This window comes from Coregonus lavaretus (assembly GCF_964263955.1).
Source record: "Coregonus lavaretus genome assembly, chromosome: 1".
In the NCBI taxonomy this organism is placed as follows: Eukaryota; Metazoa; Chordata; class Actinopteri; order Salmoniformes; family Salmonidae; genus Coregonus; species Coregonus lavaretus.
Window position 1 is genome coordinate 61,553,583 of NC_139988.1, and position 25,993 is coordinate 61,579,575.

The 25,993-nt window shown below is 42.8% G+C and overlaps 3 protein-coding genes across 4 annotated transcripts in view; 2 read left to right on the plus strand and 1 right to left on the minus strand.

Annotated features, from left to right (window-relative positions):
* Positions 1–4,085: 4,085 nt before the first annotated feature.
* LOC311131552 (delta-1-pyrroline-5-carboxylate synthase-like) lies at positions 4,086–18,928 on the plus strand. 2 transcript variants are annotated; one of them, XM_084164602.1, is made up of 18 exons: positions 4,086–4,203; positions 5,313–5,423; positions 5,778–5,929; positions 6,223–6,372; positions 6,473–6,577; positions 6,824–6,982; positions 8,965–9,055; positions 9,149–9,273; positions 9,705–9,849; positions 10,181–10,254; positions 10,502–10,601; positions 10,760–10,980; positions 11,863–12,000; positions 12,319–12,514; positions 12,942–13,063; positions 13,622–13,808; positions 14,071–14,166; positions 14,438–18,928. In XM_084164602.1, exons 2-18 carry the CDS (start codon positions 5,324–5,326, stop codon positions 14,617–14,619), a joined length of 2,343 nt encoding a protein of 780 aa, XP_084020728.1. In that variant the 5' UTR covers positions 4,086–4,203; positions 5,313–5,323; the 3' UTR covers positions 14,620–18,928. The 2 variants fall into 2 exon arrangements, with proteins under 2 accessions (XP_084020728.1, XP_084020729.1); XM_084164603.1 differs by having other exon boundaries at positions 6,824–6,976.
* Positions 18,929–19,221: 293 nt separating this feature from the next.
* On the minus strand, positions 19,222–20,980 carry LOC311131565 (gamma-crystallin S-1-like; the record flags this gene model as incomplete). Its single annotated transcript, XM_084164622.1, has 3 exons — positions 20,648–20,980; positions 19,976–20,218; positions 19,222–19,509 (listed from the first exon to the last, which is right to left on the minus strand). The coding sequence occupies exons 1-3, from the start codon at positions 20,759–20,761 to the stop codon at positions 19,222–19,224; spliced, it is 645 nt and encodes a 214-aa protein (XP_084020748.1). The 5' UTR covers positions 20,762–20,980.
* A 381-nt stretch (positions 20,981–21,361) lies between these two features.
* LOC311135393 (arginyl-tRNA--protein transferase 1-like) overlaps positions 21,362–25,993 on the plus strand; it is a 163,789-nt gene continuing 159,157 nt past the window's right edge. Inside the window, exon 1 of the mRNA XM_084169328.1 lies at positions 21,362–21,511. Within this exon, the coding sequence (XP_084025454.1) occupies positions 21,412–21,511 (100 nt within the window). The 5' untranslated portion in view covers positions 21,362–21,411. The remainder of the gene's footprint in view (positions 21,512–25,993) is intronic.

Genomic DNA, 25,993 nt, shown 5'->3' on the forward strand with positions numbered 1-25,993 from the left:
TTGGCTGAGTAAAGTTTAAACCACACTCAGTTCTTTACTCTGATTGGCCAGCAGAGAAGTGGGAAACTTTCTCTGTCAGAGTATTTGAGCAACAATCTGAAACAATGGATTTAGTTCTCTGGGGTGTCCTGCGAGGCATCTCAGAGAGCCCGTATATACGAAACATCATATTTACCATTGAAGGTTTTTGCATTAATTAAAATAACTAGTATATCTTAGAAGTCGTGTTGACCTCTTTTGTTCCTAATACCAGATTTGAATTGACGCGACTTTGACAGGTCCATGACATTTATTAGCCTACTCAGTGCCACCCATAGATTACAATTCTAAAGAGTTTACACAAATATTAGCGTCGTAGCTCTAATTTCGGGACTTTAACTGTGAGAAATCACCTCACAATTCAGTCTATTGGACATTCATATTGCTATGTACAGCCTTACCTATGGATCTTGGATGATTCCAAATGTTTTATCCGTTTGCATCACTTTCAATGGGGGACCTTTATTTTGAAAGCGAACCGCTGATTCACGGTTATGTTGTTCACAACACAACCCACACGTTTCGAGGGGGTTAGGGTGCATGGAGGATAATTTTTTTGACAGCTTCACGGAAGATGTCGGAAGCGGATGATGAAGTGGAATCTGAATACAATGGCGGTAGAATCAAGGAGAATTTGAGTATTGTTCAAAATAATGGAAAACGGAGCAAAGTAGGGTACAGATAGAGGGGGACGACACAGAGCGTAACGAGTGACCGTGGATGGTGGTTGGAAGAGCGCGCTTATTTGAAATGGAAAAGCGTCGCGGTAGCTATTGATTAAGAAGAGCACCAAGACGCGCTCTGTGGGATGCACTGTTGAGCGCTACATCCCGAGGGGTTCGTGCTGATTGTACAGAGATTGTGACAGCCGGTTAAATGGCATCCCTTGAGAAGGCAAGAACAAGATGTATGTCAGGAGAAGTGTAGTATTATCATAAGGAGAGTTAACTTGGAATACGGAGGAGGAATGGAGGGAAAAAGAGAGGCAGATGAGGTCTAAGAGAGAGAGAGAGGGAGGAAGAGGGTGAGATTGAGTCGATTAAAAATGGTGGGATAAAGGTAGATGGTATGTTAAAGACAATGGTAGAAAGTATAAGCAGAGTGAGCTGAAGACAGGAGGAGAAATGGAAGTGAATGAGGGTGAAGTATCGGAGGTGGTAGGTGTGGTGAAGTTCTTGGAGCTCGAAGATTTCACAGAGGGTCAGAATAAAGATGAGTCTGTGACAATAGGAGTGAAGTTTTTGGAAAAAGTGGAACCTTGTCTTTTGGCTGATCCATTTGTGGTTTCAGGGTGGGTGAAAACAGTGTTGGGGGCTGTGGAATCGGTGAGGGTAACCAGAAGTGGTCTTGTGATAATTGTTTGTGTTTCTGCTCATAGAGGGAGCAGGCGCTCCACATTAAACAAATGGGGGCAAGAGATGTGAATTGTTTTTTGCTCAAGAAAAGGGCGCCATTGAAAGGAGTGATTATTGGGGTGGCAGTAAATGTAAAAGTAGACCAACTGAAAGGGAAGATTCCCGGTGTTTGTCATGCTCATCATTTGGTGCGAAGCAGACAGGGTGGCGTGAGTGGTGAAACAGAAGAGTCATTGTCTGTTCTTTTGTGTTTTGATGTTGAGTCTTTGCCTGACAAAGTGACCTAGGAACCTCCCTCCTACACACTGCTGCCACATGCCCATAAGCTTGACACCTGTAACAACATAATGTATTCGGCACAAAAGCTCGTACAGTATATATAAGTTATACTGTACGAGCTTTTGTGCCGAATACATTATGTTGTTACAGGTGTCAAGCTTATGGGCATGTGGCAGCAGTGTGTAGGAGGGAGGTTCCTAGGTGTGAGAAGTGTTCAGAAGGGCATGAGACAAAGGATTGTGTAGCAATGGGGAAAGTACATTTACATTTACGTCATTTAGCAGACGCTCTTATCCAGAGCGACTTACAAATAGGTGCATTCACCTTATAGCCAGTGGGACAACCACTTTACAAATTATTATTATTATTATTATTATTATTATTTTTTTTGGGGGGGGGTTGGGGTAAGGGGGGGGGGGGGGGTAGAAGGATTACTTTATCCTATCCCAGGTATTCCTGAAAGAGGAGTAGTGGTATGTGGTATGTGTTAATTGTAGGGGTGCCCATGGGGCTGGGGATCAGAAATGTCCCATGCGAGAGAGGCAGGTTGAGGTTTCCAGGGTTAGAGTAGTGCAGAAGTTGTCATATGCTGAGGCAGTGAAGAAAGGAGTACAACTCCCTTATACATTGCTTGTCATATGTCAAGTTGTCATATGCTGAGGCAGTGAAGACAGTAATTTGTGAGTGTAGTGTTAGATAGTAGGGTTTTTGTTTATTTATTTATTTTTTCAAGCAATGTATAAGGGAGTTGTACTCCAGTCTAGTAGGTGGCGGTAATGCAACATTTATTGGATGCCAACTGCCGTTAAACCTCATCGAAGAAGAAGAAAGTAGGGTACAGTGATGAGAATGACCCTTCGTATCTAGTAGGAGTACGGTTTGTTAATAAGGAGCAGCTGAGCAGAGTACCAATCTTGGAAGAAACCATTTGAGTTATCCAAACTGGGGGAGAGAGTGTTGGGTAAAGTGAAGGATGCGAGGATCACGGGAGGCGGGCTTGTTTAGATTTGTTATGATTCTGCGGAACAGAAGGAACGTGCGTTGTATCGTAATCGATTTGATAAATGTGAAGTGTGTGTCGCTTCGGAACAGGGCACCCCTTAAGGGTGTTATATCTGGCGTTTCGTGGGAAGTTGATTAGGAAGAGATTAAAAATATTCCTGGAGTGATTGAAGCACGTCAGATGAATGGTGGTGAATGGGGAAAAAGTGAAGAGTTTATCTGTTATTTTGTTTTTTGAAATGTAGTCTCTCCCTAATGAAGTGCGGTTAGGGTATATTAACTACAGAGTTAGAACATTTATCCCAAGAACAATGCAGTGTGAATATTGTAAAGATTTTGGTCATGTACAAAGTGTTCGCAGAAGGGAGAAGCCGAGATGTACAAGATGTGGAAAATATCATATTATGTGTTATCAAAGTGAAGAAAATGTGACATGTTGTAATTGCGGTGGGAATCATGAAGCCACGTCTTCTGAATGCCCCACAAGGGTAAAAGAGAATGAGGTTTCCAAAGTCAGGGTTGTACAGAGCATTTAATATGCAGAAGCTGTGAAAAGGGTTGAGGGTTTGAATGTTGCGCCAGAAGAGTCAATGGTAGTGGATAGGCCTTAACTGCAGTCTGCAGGGGTTGTCTTACACCAAGAGGATCCTGACATTTTAAAGGTTAAAAAGGTGGCCTTTATCGCAATGGTGATAAATGGCACTGCCAATGTAACCGGCGCTGTACTGCACCGCTGTAGCTCTGCGTTGTGTGTGATTGATTGGGACTATAGACGTGGACTTCGGAGATCAGGCTGTTTTAATTAATCAGAACTCTCTCTGCATCCAAAAGAAAAGACAAAACATTTGTAGAGCACAAATATGTTCTGCCCATTGTCGCCTCTTTCTCTCATAGTGCATCAACATTATTTGAGCACGAGCACGCAGGGCAAAACGTAAGTACACACTCCCCTATTCCCAGGATGCAGGCATGCATAATAACAAATCAACATGTTATATTAATATATGAACCTGGTGAAATTCACAAAGTAATTTAACAACTGTTACACCAAGGTGGAGAAAAGATCTAGGAAGATTGAAATCATTGTGATTGAGGCGGAGCGATTCCTGGGGCTGAAGGATTTCACAGCAAAAGAGTTACATGGAATATCAGCAAAAGCCGTACCACCTTCTCAGGTCCTAGAGACTGAGAAGGGAGATATGAGAACTAAAAGGAGGAAGAAGTGGGAGTTTTGTTTGTTTTGGCAATGTACCATTTTTATTAGGGTGGATTGTTAGAATCACTATTAAGTATGGATTTATTTATTTTAATTGTATTTTTGGTTTCAAACCGTCCAGTTGGTGGCGGCGGCAATACAACTTTTGGATGTAGTCCGCCATAAAAGCCAAAGAAGAAGAAGAAGAACACACGTTTCCGAACACGGCCTCTGGCTACCTGTGGATGTGGCACTCTAACGTCGTGTCTTTGCTCAGCAGTTGTCAATTTTGCTGCAGCGGGAACCTTCGACTTTTATAAGTACTGACTGTTGGTGAGACGTCTTTTGATGAATTCTCTCTTTTGTTTCTCTTATTTTTTTTGCCTGCCTTAACGTTAGTCTGTTGCTAGCTAGCCAGATGCTAGCCTGATGTAGCTAACGTGCTCTATCTACAGCAGCTATAAGCTAGATGCGGCCACATTGTAGTAGTCGCATATTTTCCCGCTTTCTCGCCATTAAATAAAGTTAATAAGGAAATCGAAGCCTTTGCAGCCTGAATGGAGACTGTTTTAAGTACGAACCGGTCGAGGGGGAACACAAGTGTATTTCCGGCTGGCCACATCAAGCCCAGACGATAGTGTGTAGGTCCATGCCCAGGCTACTTTGATAGCTAGTAGCCTACAGCTTGATTTAGCGAACGTGTTCTAGACATTTCAGCAGCCACATCAACAGACTTGCATGACAACTTCGTTAGCTAGGTAGATAGCCAACGTTACACATTTTATCTATGACAGTACTGTGGCTAGTTACGTTAGGCCGATTGGATGTACTGCCAAATTCTCGAAAACTACGTTGGAGGCGGCTATGGTAGAGAAATGAACATTCAATTATCTGGCGACAGCTCTGGTGGACATTACAGCAGTCATGCCAATTGCACGCTCCCTCAACTTGAGACATCTGTGGCATTATGTTGTATTACAAAACGGCACATTTTAGAGTGGCCTTTTATTGTCCCAGCACAGGGGGCACCTGTGTAATGCTCATGCTGTTTAATAAGCTACTTGATATGCCACACTTGTCAGGTGGATGGATTATGTTGGCAAAGGAGAAATGCTCACTAACAGTGATGTAAACAAATTTATGCACAAAATCTGGGAGAAATAAGCTTTATGTGCGTACGGAACATTTCTGGGGTCTTTTATTTCAGCACATGAAACATGGGACCAACACTTTACATGTTGCGTTTTATATTTTTGCTAACTTTAGTGCTTGAGACTGTTTAACGGTTGGTGCAAGCCAGTGCACCAAGCTATTTTCTACCAATTAGCTACAACAACGAGACAATTTGGTTTAGGTTACTCATAAGCAGGTGAACGCCTGTATATCAACCTAAAGGATGCCCACTTTATTGTGATGTATAAGTAGCTGTGTACTGTCCTCAGGTCACGTTGCCATGATGTTGCAGAGGCTGGCCTTGTGTTCCAGTCTACGGTCCAGGAGCCTGCAAGCAAATGTTTGCCCATGCTTTGCCAGGGCAGTGTCCCAAACCAAGTGTAAGTAGCCAACCCCATTCCACCATTCCAAAACACACTGCACTGGTGCACCCCACTACAGATGACACTTGGTTCATAACACACCTCTTTGGCAGTCTCAGATGTTTGTCTATATAATAACCTAACATGCTGTTGCCAGACAACCCAAGGTTTACGCTGTGTGATCTGCTTTTCAGTACGTTTTGGATAAACAGTTATTTTGGGTCATGTTCAGTAGGCATGAAACGGAAGAAAACAAGTAATATATGAACTAAGAAACTTTTGTTTTTGTTTTTCGTTGCAAAATGTTTTGTTACGGTTTGCCCTAATGAACATGACTCTGGTGTTAAATGAATGTCCTGTTATCTGTTGCAGTCCTTGTCACCCATTCTCCTGGGAAGTCAGCAGCGCACCGCAGTGAGCTCAGACAGGCCAAGCGCATTGTGGTGAAACTGGGCAGTGCTGTGGTGACGCGGGGAGATGAGTGTGGCCTGGCCCTCGGGCGTCTCGCCTCCATTGTGGAGCAGGTGAGGTCACGACCCGGTCATTGATGATATAGGTTACAATGACCAAGAACTACTAACGAGAACCAGAAATAATGTAGAAATAGAAGACTCCAGAATATTGAAATTGAAGACATGATTATGTGGGTTTTGATTGACATTGAAAGGTATCTTCTGGATTTCAAGGGGAGAAACTGCTGAGGTAATGGTCAGTTACATTTTTGGTGGGTCTTTAGAGAAGACTTGTTGAAGATAGAATTAAGTTGATGAATATGTGGTGTGTAAGAAGAAGTCATTGTTATGTGTGTGTCCCTTAGGTGGCCGTGCTGCAGAACCAAGGCAGGGAGATGATGATTGTCACCAGTGGAGCCGTTGCTTTCGGAAGGCAGAGACTGAGACACGAGATCCTGCTATCTCAGAGCGTCAGACAAGCCTTGCACTCTGGACAGAACCAACTCAAAGAAATGGTATATAAAGTCACCTCACACAACAGATTGGATGGCAATGGACAATAGATAAATAACTTGACTTTTACTCATGATTTGTCTCTATTTCTCTGGGTTTCAGTCCCTTCCAGTTCTGGAGGCCCGGGCGTGTGCAGCTGCTGGACAGAGTGGCTTGATGGCTCTATATGAAGCAATGTTCACTCAGTACAGCACCTGCACTGCACAGGTACAACCACACTTACAAAAGTATTACTCTATCATTCTTTGCAGATGGAATTGCATATTGTCTGATGTCACTACATTCATGTAGTGTTTTTCTATGCATTTTCTTAGCCAACGTTGTATTGACAATCATCCCTGTATTGTCGAAGAACACCTATTTTGAGTAGAAACTAGAATAATATGTTTTTAGAGTGACTATATGCCTACGTTAAACCCTCAAACTGAGATCTTTCTTATGCCTCTTCAATAGATCCTGGTGACGAACCTCGACTTCCACGATGAGCAGAAGCGTCGCAACCTGAACAGCACCCTCCACGAGCTGCTGCGCATGAACATAGTGCCCATCATCAACACCAATGACGCAGTTGTACCGCCCCCTGTTCCAAACAGTGACCTTCAGGGGGTAAATGTGGGTACTTTCTGAAGGGCATGCTGGGAATGCGTAGTGTGGTCCAGAGTTGTGATGGTAGAGTACACTACCGGTCAAAAGTTTTAGAACACCTACTCATTCAAGGGTTATTCTTTACTTTTACTATTTTCTACATTGTAGAATAATAGTGAAAACATCAAAACTATGAAATAACACATATGGAATCGTGTAGTAACCAAAAAAGTGTTAAACAAATCAAAATATATTTGAGATTCTTCAAATAGCCACCCTTTGCCTTGATGACAGCTTTGCACACGCTTGGCATTCTCTCAACCAGCTTCATGAGGTAGTCACCTGGAATGCATTTCAATGAACAGGTGTGCCTTCTTAAAAGTTAATTTGTGGAATTTAATGCGTTTGAGCCAATCAGTTGTGTTGTGACAAGGAATGGGGGGTATACAGAAGATATCCCTATCTGGTAAAAGACCAAGTCCATATTATGGCAAGAACAGCTCAAATAAGCAAAGAGAAACGACAGTCCATCATTACTTTAAGACATGAAGGTCAGTCAATATGGAACATTTCAAGAACTTGCAGTCGCAAAAACCATCAAGCGCTATGATGAAACTGGCCCTCATGAGGACCGCCACAGGAATGGAAGACCCAGAGTTACCTCTACTGCAGCGGATAAGTTCATTAGTTACCAGCCTCAGAAATTGCAGCCCAAATAAATGCTTCACAAAGTTCAAGTAACAGACACATCTCAACATCAACTGTTCAGAGGAGACTGTGTGAATCAGGCCTTCATGGTCGAATTAGTGCAAAGAAACCACACCAATAAGAAGAAGAGACTTGCTTGGGCCAAGAAACACGAGCAATGGACATTAGACCGGTGGAAATTTGTCCTTTGGTCTGGAGGCCAAAGTTGAGATTTTTGGTTCCAACCGCCATGTCTTTGTGAGACGTGGTGTGGGTGAACGGATGATCTCCGAATGTTTATTTCCCACCATAAAGCATGGAGGAGGAGGTGTTATGGTGTGGGGGTGCTTTGCTGGTGACACTGTCTGTGATTTATTTAGAATTCAAGGCACACTTAACCAACATGGCTAACACAGCATTCTGTAGCGATACGGACAGGACAATGACCCAACACACCTCCAAGCTGTGTAAGGGCTATTTGACCAAGAAGGAGAGCAATGGAATGCTGCATCAGATGACCTGGCCTCCACAATCACCCGACCTCAACCCAATTGAGATGTTTTGAGATGAGTTGGACCGCAGAGTGAAGGAAAAGCAGCCAACAAGTGCTCAGCATATGTGGGAACTCCTTCAAGACTGTTGGAAAAGCATTCCAGGTGAAGCTGGTTGAGAGAATGCCAAAAGAGTGTGCAAAGCTCTCATCAAGGCAAAGGGTGGCTATTTGAAGAATCTCAAATATAAAATCTATTTTGATTTGTTTAACACTTTTTTTTTTTTTGGTTACTACATGATTCCATATGTGTTATTTCCTAGTTTTGATGTCTTCACTATTATTCTACAATGTAGAAAATAGTAAAAAAAATAAAGAAAACCCCTTGAATGAGTAGGTGTTCTAAAACTTTTGACCGGTAGTGTACCTAAGGCGCATTTTTACTTTTACTTTCTCCACCCACACAAATGTTTCTATTTGGTTTAGCATTAGTAAAAAAAAAAAAAAATCATTTAGCTTTGATTTCTACTTTTATTAGTGCCTCTTCATGCATCTGAGGGGCGAATCCGAACTTCCATTTAGGTTTGCATTGACGTCAATGGAAGACTAAGTGAAAACTCTGTTTAATGTGGAAGTTAGGATTCAACTTATGTTTAAGTCAGAGCCAATGCTAATGTAGAGGGGCCTATTGTAGCACGTTTTTATTCAGCAAGCTGCTCTTACTTTAAAATGACATCCTAGGGTACAGTGCATGGCTATGATACATGAGCTGTTTGCATGTATTAAATTGCGTCATGCTGTTTTTATATAATGTTTTTTTCTTGCATTTCAGGTAATACACATCAAGGATAACGACAGCTTGGCTGCAAGACTGGCTGTTGAAATGAAAGCAGACCTTCTTATTGCTCTATCTGATGTTGAAGGTATGCAATGCATTTCGAAATGAGCTACGTTGTTGTTCATTTACTCTCAGCTAAAATAAAAAGTATTTGCATTGACCATGTTGTATCCCACAGGATTGTATGACAGCCCCCCAGGAACAGATGACGCTAAACTCATCGATATCTTCTACCCCGGAGACCAGCAGTCTATCAGATATGGCTCAAAGTCCAAAGTGGGCATTGGGGGCATGGAGGCAAAGGTTAGTGGCAAGCAACCCCTAGTTTGAGGAGGAAGGCGGCATCTACACTTCTCCAAGTGTTAAAATAGTATGGTTGGCTGTTTTGAAAGAAGGTTTAATCAATCAATTTAATTTATAAAACCGTTTACATCAGCAGTTGTCACAAGTGCTTTTACAGTAACTCGGACCAAGGCCCCAAAGGCAGAAGCATAGAGGCAAGAAAATCAAATCAAATTGTATTTGCCACATGCGCCGAATACAACAGGTGTAGACATTACAGTGAAATGCTTACTTACCAGCCCTTAACCAACAATGCAGTTTTTTAAAATAAATACTCCCTAAATAGAAGAAACCTAGAGCGCAAATAGGCTCAGAGGGGACACACCCTCCACTGGCTGTACTGGGGTATGTTTCATTTAAAATGTTTAATAGAATCATGTTGTCTCACCCAGGTGAAGTCTGCTCTGTGGGCGCTTCAGGGTGGCACATCGGTCGTCATTGCCAATGGCACCGACCCCAAAGTCACGGGCCACGTCATCACAGACATAGTGGAGGGAAAGAAAGTGGGCACCTTCTTCTCTGAGGTCAAGCCTGCTGGTGAGTCACTGATACCTTGTAGAGAGAGAAACTCCAACCTGCAGTAGTAACACACATTAATAAGCTATTTATAAACTACATTATTTGTAAAAATGCAGTTCATTACAATTCATGAGCATTTGTAACATTTATAATAATGTATAAAGAATTTGGAAGCATTTCAAAAAATGTATAAGCATTTATACCCAATTTGGATAAGAGCGTCTGCTAAATGACTTAAATGTTAAATAATGGCTCATGTATGAAAGTGATTATAAAGAGTCACTGAAACAGTTAAGATGGTGAGATGCCCCACTCTGGTTCATGTTGTTGTGGGGTGTGACACACACAGGTCCCACTGTGGAGCAGCAGACAGAAATGGCCAGGCAGGCAGGCAGGACTCTGGCCACTCTTCACCCAGATGAGGTGAGAGTTCCCTCTTTTACCCTTTTCACACTACAGAGCTGTGCCGAGCTGTACTGACTGGCCTGGTTACACGGTGCTGGAAAGGACCATGTGAAAATAACATATCAGAGCTAGCACATTCCAGTTTGGGTCTGCATGATAGTGTGAAAAGGGTAATAGAGTGCTCATCTGAGCTGATGTGTAATCTATCTCTGCTGTACTTAAGTCATTTTTTTTTTTTACACGTCTATTCATTTAACACAACCAGAGAGGAGAGATAATTTGCCGTCTGGCTGACCTGCTGACAGAGAAGAAGGATGAGATCCTCAGTGCCAACAAGAGAGACATGGAGACGGCAGCCTCATCAGGTACTCAATGCAGCTTCATCAGGTCACAATGGGCCCACAAATTAAGATCATACCAGATACTGTTAATATTGCTGACACAAGCTGTCTGTATCAGCAATTGATGAAATAACATAAGCCATAAGAATGTTAGTCTTATATTTTAGTGTGATTCCCTCTAGGCCGTCTCTCCCAACCCCTGTTGGCGAGGTTGAGTCTGTCCACATCGAAGCTGAACAGCCTAGCCATCGGCCTGCGTCAGATCGCTGTATCGTCCAGGGACAGCGTGGGCCAGGTGCTCCGCAGGACCAGAGTCGCCAACAACCTGGAGCTGGAACAGATCACTGTGCCCATCGGGGTGCTGCTGGTCATCTTCGAGTCCCGGCCCGACTGCCTTCCTCAGGTCAGACACCTGATGGTGGCCATGCTGCTAAACCACAAGGCTCAATCCTGGGCCCAATCCCAAATGGACCCCTAGACCCTTCACCCTAGGCACTTGTGGAGACCTGAGAGGATTTGATTGGTGTAAGCAATATGGTGAAACTTTAACCTAGCCTATTAGAGGGCAAGGTGAAGCTATTACTATATTGCCTACATTGGTCAAATCCTCTCAGATTTGAGTTAATTATATATTTTACTTTACCCCCTTTTTCTCCCCAATTTCTTGATATCTAATTGGTAGTTACGATCTTTTCTCATCGCTGCAACTCCCCTACGAACTCGGGAGAGGCGAAGGTCGAGAGCCATGCGTCCTCTGAAACACGACCCTGCCAAGCCGCACTGCTTCTTGACACACTGCTCGCTTAACCCGGAAGCCAGCCGCACCAATGTGTCGGAGGAAACACCATCCAACTGACGACCGAAGTCAGCTTGCAGGCGCCCGGCCTGCCACAAGGAGTTGCTACACCCGCAATAACATCTGCTAAATATGTGTATGTGACCAATAAGAATTGATTTAGAGCATGAGACAAGGGAAATCCCGGCCGGCCAAACCCTCCCCTAACTCGGATGATGCTGGGCCAATTGTGTGCCGCCTCATGGGTATCCCGGTCATGGCCGGCTGTGACACAGCCTGGGATCGAACCCGAGGCTGTAGTGGCGCCTTAGACCGCTGCGCCACTCGGGAGGCCTCAAATCCTCTCCGATTTACACAGATTTTAAGTACATAGGACATATGGCCTAGGGGTCGATTTGGGATTGGACCCTATTGTCTTTTATTTTCAGAGACATGATAGTACTGATGTGACTGAAGTGTCGTATGGACTTGTACCGGTATGTACTACAGGTGTCAGCTCTGGCCATTGCCAGTGGAAATGCTCTGTTACTGAAGGGGGGTAAAGAAGCGGCCAACACTAACCGTATCCTGCATCAGCTGACCCAGGAGGCTCTCTCTATCCACGGGGTGAAGGATGCTATTCAGCTGGTAAGATCAGAATCAATGGGATATCTGAGGCATGAGTTGAGTTTTAGGTTACACATTACACTTGTATTAGACACACTTATGTTACAGATAGGAGAGAGCCTTTGAGTGGGGAGAACGACAGTACACTTGTGCTGGGGTAAATTCCATTTTAATTCAGTCATTTTAGGACGTAACTGAAATTCACATTTTCCTCAATGCTTCTCTATGAGAAGACAATTGACTGAATTGAAATGGAATTGACCCCAGCCCTAATGTAGGTACATATGATTTTAGAGTTTAGCATCGTAATAAAGTACGTTATTAACGTGTGTGATGTAGGTGAGTACCCGTGAGGAGGTGGAGGACCTGTGTAGACTAGATAAGATGATAGACCTGATCATCCCTCGAGGCTCGTCCCAGCTGGTCAGAGACATCCAGAGAGCTGCCAAGGGCATCCCTGTGCTAGGACACAGCGAGGGCATCTGCCATGTCTACATCGACTCTGAGGCCTGCATCGAAAAGGCTATTGACATCAGTGAGTGTTTTATTACCCCATTGTTTACAAACAACGTACAATGTGTCGTTTTAAACTTATGGTGAAGCTATCTTGTGGATGTCATGAACTGTCAGTCCTTGCATCTAGGGCAGGTGTCAAACTCGTTCCACGGAGGGCCGAGTGTCTGGGTTTTCACTCCTCCCTTGTACTTAGATTGATGAACTAAGGTCACTAATTAGTAAGGAACTCCCTTCACCTGGTTGTCTAGGTCTTAATTGAAAGGGAAAAACCAAAAACCAGTAGACACTAGGCCCTCCATGGAATGAGTTTGACACCCCTGATCTAGGTCTTCCATTTAGCTGAAAAACAAATCTCAGATTGTAGCGTTAGTTGACATTAGATGTACTCATTCATACACCCAGTCCTCTAAGTGAACGGTAGTCTGATAAATGTTCTGTCTCTGCAGTCAAAGACTCTAAATGTGACTACCCTGCGGCCTGCAATGCCATGGAGACCCTACTCCTCCACAGAGATCTACTGAGGACTCCCCTGTTTGACCAGATTATAGACATGCTTAGAATCGAACAGGTGAGACAAACACACACAAACACACACACTATCTATCCATGTAGACAATACACATACTCAGACTGAGGCTTGTTCAGTATCTTATACAGATCACAGACATTACACAATCCAGACCACACACTATTTAGAGACATTAATTTATAAAGGGAGAGACTGGGTCAACACTCTGTTTTGACCTTTTGGTGTTGTCATCAATGCATTGTCATCTCTGAAGCAGCCATTCATAAACTTACCAGAGAACCCCACAGCAGAATAGCTAAAATTATTCAATTAAGATCTTATTCATGTGGTACCTTGCCACCCTATCTGACCAATTGTAAGGGGGAAAGGCTTACTGTGTCTTGTTTATTTAAATCGGTAAAGCATCTCACTGGCCAGTTTTTAATGTGATATTGCACTTCAAAACATTTGACTTAAAGTATTCTAATGTTGAGATACTGTATGTGCACATTCCTCCTTGATTTGAAATGTAATGTCCCTTAAACTACACAGTAGAGCTATGTGTACATGGTCAAATACAGTCATCGTTGAAATGTAACGTCTTGTGTCCTCCCACAGGTGAAGATCCACGCAGGCCCCAGGTTTGCCTCCTACCTGACTTTCAGCCCGTCAGAGGTGAAGTCTCTGAGGACAGAGTACGGGGACCTGGAGTGCTGCATTGAGGTGGTGGACAGTATGCAGGACGCCGTGGACCACATCCACAAATACGGCAGCTCCCACACAGATGTTATTGTTACAGATAACGGTGAGCAAATCCTGCAACGTGCATGCATGCACACACACACACACACACACACACACACACACAGTTTTCAATGAGAGCTAGAGCACTGCATGTCAACATTCCAATGTTGTCCTAGTCTATAGGCCTACCATGCATTTATTTACAACAAAATACATTTGTTTACACTAGGGTTCCAAAAAAGTCACGTCTATGTCAAATTATTTTAAATATAGTAACTGATTCCTAGAATAATAGATTTATATTGTAATGTTTTTCTGCACAGAGGAGACAGCTGAACAGTTCATGCAACAGGTGGACAGTGCCTGTGTTTTCTGGAACGCTAGCTCTCGCTTTGCTGACGGATACAGATTTGGTCTTGGTGAGTACAAATAATTTTACCATACAAAATATAACAGTAAACCTAGTTATAAATGCATATGAAAAATGTATAAATGTTGTATACTTATGAATTGTAATGCTTAGTTTGTTATAATGCTTATAAATGCGTATACATGTTGAGTACAGTATTTCATTTTCTGTGTTAATAGTATGTTCAGTGCACTATAGTTTATTAATGCATATTCATGATAAACAGTTATTATAACGTGTGTCTAGTACAGCACATACTGATCCGTATTCTGGTGTTGCAGGTGCGGAGGTTGGCATCAGCACAGCTCGGATCCACGCCAGGGGCCCCGTGGGTCTGGAGGGGCTGCTGACCACCAAGTGGGTCCTCCGGGGTGAGGGGCACACAGTGGCAGACTTCTCAGAGGCGGGCAGTATGAAGTACCTTCATGAGAACATCCCTGTTCCTCAGAGATTCCCCAGCTAGGAAACACAGTCAGTCCCAGCACCCTCCAATACAGGAGCTGTCGTGGGAAGTGAAAACCCCAAAGTTCATTTTCATCAGTAGTGCTTAAACTGCAACCTTATCTATGGATCTGTATGTGACTGTGGTGGTCAACAAACCACATACATGAAAGCAGCAGGAGGCTGTTTTGTATCTGCTAAAATATCAGAGTGTTAAGATGACCTGGAAATGAATGTGAAGAGGTGGTGAACGGTTGCACAGGAAAGAGAATGGTCAAACGTGTGTGTGTGTGTGTGTACGCTATATATACAAAAGTATGTGGAGACCCCTTCAAATTAGTGGATTCTGCTATTTCAGCCACACCTGTTGCTGACTGGTGTATAAAATCGAGCACACAGCCATGCAATCTCCATAGACAAACATTGGCTGTAGAATGGCCTTACTGTAGAGTCAGTGACTTTCAACGTGGCACCGTCATAGGATGCCAACTTTCCAACAAGTTAGTTTGTGAACTTTCTGCCTTGCTAGAGCAACTGTAAGTGCTGTTATTGTGAAGTGGAAACTTCTAGGAGCAACAACGGCTCAGCCGCGAAGTGGTAGGCCACACAAGCTCACAGAACGGGACCGCCGAGTGCTGTAGCGCGTAAAAATTGTCTGTCCTCGTTTGCAACACTCCCTACTGAGTTCCAAACTGCCTCTGGAAGCAACGTCAGCACAAAAATGGTTTGTCGTGAGCTTCGTGAAATGGGTTTCTATGGCCGAGCAGCCGCACACAAGCCTAAGATCACGATGCGCAATGCCAAGCATCGGCTGGAGTGGTGTAAAGTTCGCCGCCATTGGACTCTGGAGCAGTGGAAACGCGTTCTCTGGAATGATGAATCACGCTTCACCATCTGGCAGTCTGACCGACAAATCTGTGTTTGGCGGATGCCAGGACAACTCTACCATAGTGCCAACTGTAAAGTTTGGTGAAGTAGGAATAATTGTAGGAATAATTGTCTGGGGCTGTTTTTCATGGTTCGGGGCTAGGCCCCTTAGTTCCAGTGAAGTGAAATCTTAACGCTACAGCATACAATGACATTCTAGACAATTCTGTGCTTCCAACATTGTGCAACAGTTTGGGGAAGGCCCTTTCCTGATTAGCATGACAATGCCCCCTTGCACAAAATGAGGTCCATACAGAAATGGTTTGTCGAGATCGCTGTGGAAGAGCTTGACTGGCCTACACAGCCCTGACCTCAACCACATTGAACACCTTTGGGATGAATTGGAACGCCGACCGCGAGCCAGGCCTAATCGCCCAACATCAGTGCCGACCTCCCTAATGCTGTTGTGGCTGAATGGAAGCAAATACCCGCAGCAATGTTCCAACATCTAGTGGAAAGCCTTCCCAGAAGAGTGGAGGCTGTTATAGCAGCAAAGGGGGGACCAACTCCATAATAATGCCCATGATTTTGGAATGAGATGTACGACGAGCAGGTGTCCACATACTTTTGGTCATGTGGTGTGTGTGTGTGTATGTATGTATATATATACACAGACAGAGCATTCGGAAAGTATTCAGTCCCCTTTCCTTTTTCCACATTTTGTTACGTTAAAGCTTTATTCTAAAATGCATTTTTTTTAAATACAATAAAATCCCTCATCAATCTACACACAATACCCCATAACGACAAAGCAAAAACAGGTTTTTAGAAATGTTTGCAAATGTATTAAAAATAATAAACATAAATATCACATTTACATAAGTATTCAGACCCTTTACTCAGTACTTTGTTGAAGCGCCTTTTGGCAGTGATTACAGCCTTGAGTCTTCTTGGGTATAACGCTACAAGCTTGGCACACCTGTATTTGGGGAGTTTCTCCCATTGTTCTCCACAAATCCTCTCAAGCTCTGTCAGGTTGGATGGGGAGCGTCGCTGCACAGCTATTTTCAGGTCTCTCCAGAGATGTTAGATCGGGTTCAAGTCTCTGGCTGGGCCACTCAAGGACATTCAGAGACTTGTCCCGAAGCCATTCCTGCGTTGTCTTGGCTGTGTGTTTAGGGTCGTTGTCCTGTTGGAAGGTGAACCTTCGCCCCAGTCTGAGGTCCTGAGTGCTCTTGAGCAGGTTTTCATCAAGCATCTCTCTGTACTTTGCTCTGTTCATCTTTCCCTCGATCCTGACTAGTCTCCCAGTCCCTGCTGCTGAAAAACATCCCCACAGCATGATGCTGCAACCACCATGCTTCACCGTAGAGATGGTGCCAGGTTTCCTCCAGACGTGATACTTGGCATTCAGGCCAAAGAGCGTTTCGTCAGACCAGAGAATCTTGTTTCTCATGGTCTGAGAGTCCTTTTTAGGTGCCTTTTGGCAAACCAAGCAGGCTGTCATGTGCCTTTTACTGAGAAGTGGCTTCCTTCTGGCCACTCTACCATAAAGGCCTGATTGGTGGAGTGCTGAAGAGATGGTTGTTCTCCCATCTCCACAGAGGAACTCTGGAGCTCTGTCAGTGACCATTGGGTTCTTGGTCACCTCCCTGACCAAGGCCCTTCTGCCCTGATTACTCAGTTTGGCCGGGCGGCCAGCTCTAAGAAGAGACTTGGTAGTTCCAAACTTCTTCCATTTAAGAATGATGGATTGTGTGTTCTTGGGGACTTTAAATGCTGCAGAAAATATTTTGGTACCCTTCCCCAGATCTGTGCCTCGACACAATCCTGTCTCGGAGCTCTACGGACAATTCCTTCGACCTCATGGCTTGGTTTTTGCTCTGACATGCACTGTCAACTGTGGGACCTTATATAGACAGGTGTGTGCCTTTCCAAATAATGTCCAATCAATTTAATTCACCAAGGATGATCAATGAAAACAGGATGCACCTGAGCTCAATTTCTAGTCTCATAGCAAAGGGTCTGAATACTTATGTAAAAAAGGTATTTCGGTTTTGTTATTTTTCATAAATTAGCAAACATTTCTTAACCTGTTTTGTCTTTGTCATTATAGGGTATTGTGTGTGGATTTTATGAGGGGGAAATTTTTCTTGAAATAAGGCTGTAACATAACAAAATGTGGAAAAAGTCAAGGGGTCTGAATCCTTTCCGAATGCACTGTGTATGTATGTATAAACGCAATGGTTTTACTGAGTTACAGTTCATATAAGAAAATCAGTCTATTTAAATATATTCATTAGGGCCTAATATATTGATTTCACATGACTGGGCAGGGGCGCAGCCATGGGTGGGCACTGGGGAGCAAGGCCCAGCCAATCAAAGAATGAGTTTTTCCCCACAAAAGGGCTTTATTACAGACAGAAATACTCCACAGTTTCATCAGCTGTCCGGGTGACTGGTCTCAGACGATCCCGCAGTTGAAGAAGCCGGATGTGGAGGTCCTAGGCTGGCGTGATTACACGTTGTGAGGCTGGTGCACGTACTGCCAAATTCTCAAAAATTATGTTGGAGACAGCTTATTGTAGAGAGATGAACATTCAATTCTCTGGCAACAGCTCTGGTGGACATTCCAATTGCAACTTGAGACAGCTTTTTCTGCGAATGCAAGATTTCTGGGATTCTTTATTTCAGCTCATGAAACATGGGACCAACAGTTGACATGTTGCGTGTATATTTCCATCCATTTGTTGTGAGTGTCTGATGACAATCCTTTGCACTACAGTGGGTGATGCACAGGGTCTTGACAGTATGTTTTGTACAATTTGTGCCCCCATCCTCCACTAATAAATGTTTATATGGTAAAATTATTTGTAATCCTGATTGGTAACTGGCCCTAATTGATTTGTGACTTACCATTTTTTTTTAAATATATATAAACTTTTATCCGCTTCTGTTTTTCATGTTTATGGTCACATTTGGTGTCCGTACAGGTCCATAGTGAAGGTTTGTGTTATCTTTGTGTCCTTATGCCACAGATGCTTTGAATAATAAGTATGATGTACAGTTTGGTACTTGATGTTCTCTATCATGTTTGTTTCACAATCACAGATATATTTGATTTACAGATATATTTGGTTTATTTGTTGATATTAATAATTATTTGATTGTGATATCTGATTGCTCTAACTTGATTTACTTGTAGTGAACATCAAAAACACCAACATTGAATTGCCTCACACTTCAAACATCAACTGCCATTATTGTGTTATATTCTAAACAGTGCTACATTGACAAGTTAACAAAGTTACTTTGCCATAGACACATGAAGTTCATGTGTTTTGATATAGGTCAGAATAATGTTAAAAAACAATTGTAAGCAGGCTCAGTTGGAAGAATGTGCAACTGTCTTTGCTGCTGCATGCTGCATTAGTGACACAATTAAATATACTGTTCCTACAGTCCACTGGTTTATTATTCAATGTGAGGGGAGGGTGTGTATGAAGTGACTTCTGTCTGCATAAAGCCCTTTAAATGCTCGTATACAAATTACACCAGGATACCAAGCCACTGCTTTCTTCAGCCCAGCCATATTTGTATTAAGTGGTCCAATTACTAAAGGATAATCTCCTTATTTCCTGTTATCAACCATATGTGGAGATGGACTCATCTTGTCATCCGCTGTACATATGTATAGACTTCTGAAGGCTGTCAGAGAGATCTAGCCTGGCTAGAGAGAGCACTCTAGTAGACAGCTTTATTGGTTGTTTTGCTTCAGCTCTGTGACGCGACGCACCGAGCCGATGGTGGAGCTCATGCTGCCCCAGTCGCTGTGCTTGTTGTACTCGCCAGGGCGCAGGAAGTACTGACGGCCCCTGTAGTTTGGGTGCTCGTGGAGGATCCAGTAGCCCTCCATAACATTGCAGGAGGAAATGTCTCTCAGGTGGAAGCGGTCCTGCAGGTTGGGGCAGTCGTCGCTCAGCTCCATCATCTTGCCCCCAAAGTCTGATCTCTCAAAGATCTTCATCCTGTAGTTTCCATTGTACTGCGCAAGGAGAAAATTGATTAACTTTATAGAACTGAAATACTGGTTTTCAATGTCAGACTTAGGCCTGAACACTTAGTATGAAGGCTTGGAAAGTTTGGGGAACTTCATGAACAACCTAGCTACACAGAATATTGTCATAATTAAGTAACCGGTGTTGTAATCAGTCATGACAGCTGATGTAAGCTTATGGGAATCTTGAATCTGACATCTGACAGCATCCACCTGAGAGATATCTCCTGCAATGTTATGGAGGGCTAACAAAATAAAACTGTTGGTCAATTTCTATTGGCAAGGCTTACCTTTTACAAACATTCCTAAATAGTGGTTTGTGACAAGTCAATTGCCTATATAACCATGCCAAACTTATACCAGCTGTTATAAATGTTTACAAAGGCACAACAGATTCAAGAGCATTTGTTTGTGTTATGTTGTGTCATGACGGTCAAGATAAAGCCGTTCTCACAGCAGGGATTATGCGACAGGAGCGGATGCAGTCGTTGAAGCCGGACCAGCGATGGTGGTCAGGGTACTTCCCCCTTGTCAGCATGTACTGGTACCCAGAATAGTTAGGCTTCTCATAGGCCACCCAGCACCCGCTGTCCACCCGGATGGAGTTACACCGGGAGAAGTGGGAGTGCATGTCAGCGCAGTCACCACTGCACTCATAGTGGCGTCCCTCAAAATTCCTGCCCTCGTAGAAGATGATCTGAACAGAGAGCCTCTAAAGTTAATGGGAATACAGGCAGAAGCACATCTCTACATTTTAATCAAACTAGCTTAGAACCTTCTTTCTGGGTGTAAAACACATGAAATTGACTCTGCAAATATATTTGAGAATGGTATGAAGGATAGGAGAACACCTCTATTTTCCTAGCCTAGTCCCAGATCTGAATGTGCTGTCTCACCAACACCTATTGTCATGGTCATTGTCAATGTCATGCCATACAACGGCCACAGGAGTTGGTTATACAGCACAATCAGATCTGGAACCAGGCAAAAATAAAATCAGGAATCATACAACAATTATGATTTCAGACAAAACTCTTATGACTAAATCTGAAATGGAATGGCAATAGACTTGAAAAGGCGGTCTGTAATGTTTTTTTTTGTGTGGAAAATTATATGTTCTGCTTACCTTACCCATCATGACTGTGGAGGTCAACAGGACAGGCCTGTCCTCATCCCAGAGCCTTTTATGTGTCGGAGAAAAAGGACAGAGCATTGTTATTAAAATCACGTGAGTTATCATGTCAGCACAAACTGTTCTATCTATCTGCCCCTATGACACTGAGCACATCAACCTCATGCTTCCTTTAGATTGAATTCCATTGTTATGCAAATACAGTTCGACTATTTACTAGGCCCAGACAATAGAGTTGCACACTAGGTGTTTGGTCCCGAGGAAAACATGGCTCAGAACAGGTTTGAAAAAGGTTAGTTGCGAAACTGGACTTCACAAACATCCCCCTGTCTGCCCCCCACATGTTTTACTCTCACAGCCATATTTAAAAAATTCTGAATGATGACTCTGATGTATAATAATCTTTGTTAAAACTTGGAATATCCTCATATACTGCATTTACATATTTATGTTACTGTACATATCCAATAAACCACTGTGGGTTCTTCCTCTGTGTGGCAAATGGAAGAATTGAACTTGAATCTCTTGACTTGATTTAGAACATCAAACAAAAGTAGAGACAAGAGTACCATAATTTATCCATATTGTAATATGTTTATTGTAGTCCTAAAGTGCATTCCCACTTTAGGAGACAGGGGGTGCAATAGGCCTTTTCCATCTTTGTATTCATATTTCGGTCTTCTTCTATGGTGTTCACTGTTCACTCTCGGCTCGCTCATAAAAACACCGGGTGGCTTGCTGCAAATCTGTCGTCGGAAATGGCAGCGGGTAGCTCCTACACATTAGTGGAATATTTCGGGGGAGATGACGGCTACCGCTGTGGTTATTGTAAAAATGAGAAGGGGAACTTCTCTCATGGTAAGTGTTAATTTGTAAAATCGCTGGGTCAACTTTATTTTACTGTCCTTCGTGAAGGCCTCGTCATTGACAGCTGTCTAGCTAGCTTGCTAACTGTTAGCTAGCCATTTTTCACTAGCAAAGAGGCAGCTATCTAACGTTAGCTAGCCATCAAATAATTTTAGTTGGACAAAAATAGCTAACGTTACCTAGTTAAAATATTTGGCATATTATTTGACACATGGTTTACAACTTCATAGTTAAACAAATTGTTAACGTTAGCTAGTCAAGCACACCAAGCTAACCTTAGCTAGCTAGCTAACGCCGGTAGCACCAAATATAACTTTATCATTGTTATATCTGCGGTGGTAAGACAGAACAATGAGCCAGATATTAAACCGGATGTTAAAATCTGAAGCATCCGGTTGGCGTTTACGGCTCACGACATTTTTTGGCTGACATTCTGCTAATTTTCTCAAAGATTAAACAGTTGATCTCCATAAATTTTTCTGTTTCCAAAACTAGAATCTGTAACAGAGTGGACTGCGTTTTGTAGACTTTACCCTTTGCCAAAGTTTCTATAAATTGCGCTGTTTAGGAGTGCAAGGGCGAATTGAGTTATTGCATAAGGCACTAAACACAGTGGGCGTTCCCTAACGTAAATAAGCAAATAAATGCTAGAACGCGTCAATAGGATCTCACTAACTCGTGCTTAGCTCTGCCCACCTTGTTTGTTCTGCCCACTATAATTAATTTACTCCCATTGGAAACGACAGGCTCTAGTATATCTTGGGTTAGTTATACAAATCTTTGGTACCACTGTGGTGACTTGGCAGCCAAGTTGGCTATGTTGACACTTCAATGTATAGCCTATTCGTTAGTAAGGCCTATGTGAAATCGATGTCTGTATACATAGGGACTTCCCCAGCTTAAAAAACGTTATAAAAATGTCCCTGCAGCTAGCTAGGTAACGGCAGAGCCAATATATATATATATATATATATATATATATATATACACACACACAAGTATGTGGACACCCCTTCAAATTAGTGGATTCGGCTATTTCAGCCACACCCGTTGCTGACAGGTGTGTTAAATCAAGCTCACAGCCATGCAATCTCTATAGACAAACATTGGCAACAAGTCAGTTTGTCCGATTTCTGCCCTACTAGAGCTGCCCCAGTCAACTGTAAGTGCTGTTATTGTGAAGTGGAAACTTCTAGGCGCAACAACTGCTCAGCCGTGAACACACAGCCGTGAACAGCCACACAACCTCACAGAATGGGACCGCCGAGTGCTGTAGTGTGTAAAAATCGTCTGTCCTCTGCTGCAACACTCACTACAGAGTTCGGCAGATGCCAGCAGAACTCTACCTGCCCCAAGTCATAGTGCCAACTGTAAAGTTTGGTGCAGGAGGAATAATGGTCTGGGGCTGTTTTTCATGTTTCGGGCTAGGCCCAGTAGTTCCAGTGAAGGGAAATCTTAACGCTACAGCATACAATGACATTCTAGACAATTCTGTGCTTCTAACTTTGTGGCAACAGGTTGGGGAAGGCCCTTTCCTGTGTCAGCATGACAATGCCCCCGTGCACAAAGCGAGGTCCATACAGAAATGGTTTGTCAAGCATCAGTGTGGAAGAACTTGACTGGTCTGCACAGAGCCCTGACCTCAACCCCATCAAACACCTTTGGGATGAATTGGAACACCGACTGCGAGCCAGTCCTAATCGCCCAACATCATAACCTCGATAATGCTATTGTGGCAGAATGGAAGCAAGTCTCCGCAGCAATGTTCCAACATCTAGTGGAAATCCTTCCCAGAAGAGTGGAGGCTGTTATAGCAGCAAAGGGGGGACCAACTCCATATTAATGCCTATGATTTTGGAATGAGAAGCAGGTGTCCACATACTTTTGGTCATGTGGTGTATTTTCTTGTAACAACTGCTTGTAGAACTATTTTTGTTCTTTTAAAAGACCTTTACCTGTGACAGCGAGACACCACTGCCCTCAACAGTACTCCCACCGGCTTTGGTCATGGAAGTAACGTAGGCTACACTCTTACTCCTCGCAGTTCCAGACTGGGCAGATCGCAGGGCAGATGGAAACGTTAACAAACAGCAGGGATTCAAACCATCACACTCGCAGGACAATCTGTGGTCCTAGCTGCAAGGGCTGTGGGCTATATACAAGCTGCTAAAGAAACCTAGCTAGATTTCAAGCTAGCCAGGTTAACGTTAGTTAGAAGCTAGGCTAGTGTCTGCGCCAACAAGGGAACAATGAGCTACTTCTCTGGAGCAAAATAGACCTGCCATTGTTCTCTGTAATACAGTAAACGTCTTACACCTTAATGTGATGTTATGTTGATAATTATTTGAAAAAGCCATGAGAGAGATGCATGCCACCAGAACCGGAAGGTTGGTCTGGTCATCGGAGGACCAGGCTAATTGATGCTGTCAAATGCTACATACTGTCATGGGTGACAATGATACTGAGCCAACCTTGAACAGCTAACACCCTCCGTCTGGCTTGGAGCGACGTGATGAAGGTCAGATAAACTTGTGCAATCTATATCCTCTGAGGCATAATTCAGAGAAGGGCTAGCCAGCTTAGGCCTTATTTCCTGTTCAGAGAATTTACCTTAGAAACACCAGATTAAACTAGGCTAGATGTTATTAAAGTGAGACTGGAGTCTCACTTTAATAGTGAGTTTGCAGTCTTATGATGGGACATTTACAGAGTTAGGTTGGGCCATCCCGGTTACAATTCATCACACCAATTTTTAAAAAGAAAGACCAGAATGTTTTAAACCAATGACTTATTTATAAATAGTAGGCTAAAAGCAGGGAAGGTGTATAGACTTCCTGACAGAGATAAATGCTGGCCAATTTAGCCTTGAGTAGGCATACTCAATTCTCAAACCATGCATAGCTGTTAGGCCCTAATTCAGTCTAGGTGATGCACTCTATTAAAGGTCAAGGCTTTCAGTAATGTAACCCTTGGGTAAATTCATTTTTAATTCTATCACTTTTTGACAGCACCACTTTTGGTTTAAACAAAACTTTCCATTTTCCCATTGTAGAAGTGCGCAGAAAGTGACTTTTTGGATTTGAATGCCAAATCATTCAAGAAATTAGGTAAAACGTATTTTTCCATAGACCCATCCTTAGTGTTTTAATCAAATACACTATATGCACTGAGCTTGTTTGCGAACTGTTTGATGAAATAATTAAGACAAACAAATAACTAGAGGGAGTCCGACTGCAATTTATTTGATTGTGCCGCCTGGCTCAGACTTGCTGCGCTGTTTTAAGAAAAAAGACTGCGAGTGACTTTGTCCAGCACCTGTTGTCTGCCTCCCTCTCTCTCCTCTCTGCTGCAGCGACCACCACAGAACATAAGTGTGTGTGTATAGTGCTGTCAGTGTTGCTGAAGCTTCAACATAATTACAGCCATTTCTGACTGAAAAGTTGTTACCGAAATCCCTAATTTGTTTAGGGAAAAACAATCCCTATTCCCTCAACCCTTGCTCTCTTTACGTGACACATGTATGCTTCCCATGCACGTGACCAATAGGTCCTGACCTAGAGCATATCATAATCGCATCAATAAATTGGTTATAAACTCTGAACACCGTAACACGTTACAGCAAAATGGATGCAGAGGACGTGACCAACTCGAAATGGGGGAATGTTTACTGGTTGCGCAGGAGGTAAAGGGGATATGAGATGTGTGGAATAAATTTGACTTGTGGAAAATACTGGAGATCAAGAAAAATAAAGTATGGAGCAAGCGCTGCGTGCATATTAGGCCTATGTGTGCCAAAAAGGTGCCGTTAGATTACAAAATAATTTTTCTGACCATTTGGAACAATGAAATTAACACTAAGTAAATTCTAAGCGTACCAGAGAGTAACGTTTTTTTGTAAAGCCTTTATTACATCAAAGACTAAACAGTCATTCATTCATGAATGCAATTTCTAAAATGGAACGGTTTAGGCATATTTATTGATCACGCTAATTATTCAATGGTTATTTTATTTTAAAACTAAAATGCTTGATTTGCATTTCACATCATAAATGACTCGTATGCTGTGTGATGAAATGAACAAATACATTATTGATTGATACAGTAGCCTATACATACGTATTAATAGATACCTAAGTTACGCTATAAAGACTAAACAGGATGCGCTCTTAGTCCTACAGCTCGATGGTGGTTATACAAGGCTGCTATACTTAGCATAATAATAATAATAATAATTTTAAAAAGATGGTTGTTATCAATATAATTTCTGACAATTGTAAATAATACCAGAGAGGCTGGTCTAACAGAAAGAAAATAGTGTAAAGCCTTTATTATAGCAAAGATTTTAAAAACAGCCGGATTTGTGAAATTGTTGCATGAGGCTTGATGCTCACGGAATCAGTAGGCTATCAACCAAACACTCAGATCCTGCTTCTGTTGCCTGTTTATCTTATTTCTGTAGAGATGTATATGGAT

Excerpts from the sequence above, each read along its gene's own strand:
- LOC311131552 (XM_084164602.1), top strand. The coding sequence starts at position 5,324 with ATGATGTTGCAGAGGCTGGCCTTGTGTTCCAGTCTACGGTCCAGGAGC. Across the intron at positions 9,850-10,180 it reads CTCTGAGGTCAAGCCTGCTG|GTCCCACTGTGGAGCAGCAG; the intron begins GTGAGTCACTGA and ends TGACACACACAG. Across the intron at positions 10,255-10,501 it reads CCACTCTTCACCCAGATGAG|AGAGGAGAGATAATTTGCCG; the intron begins GTGAGAGTTCCC and ends TAACACAACCAG.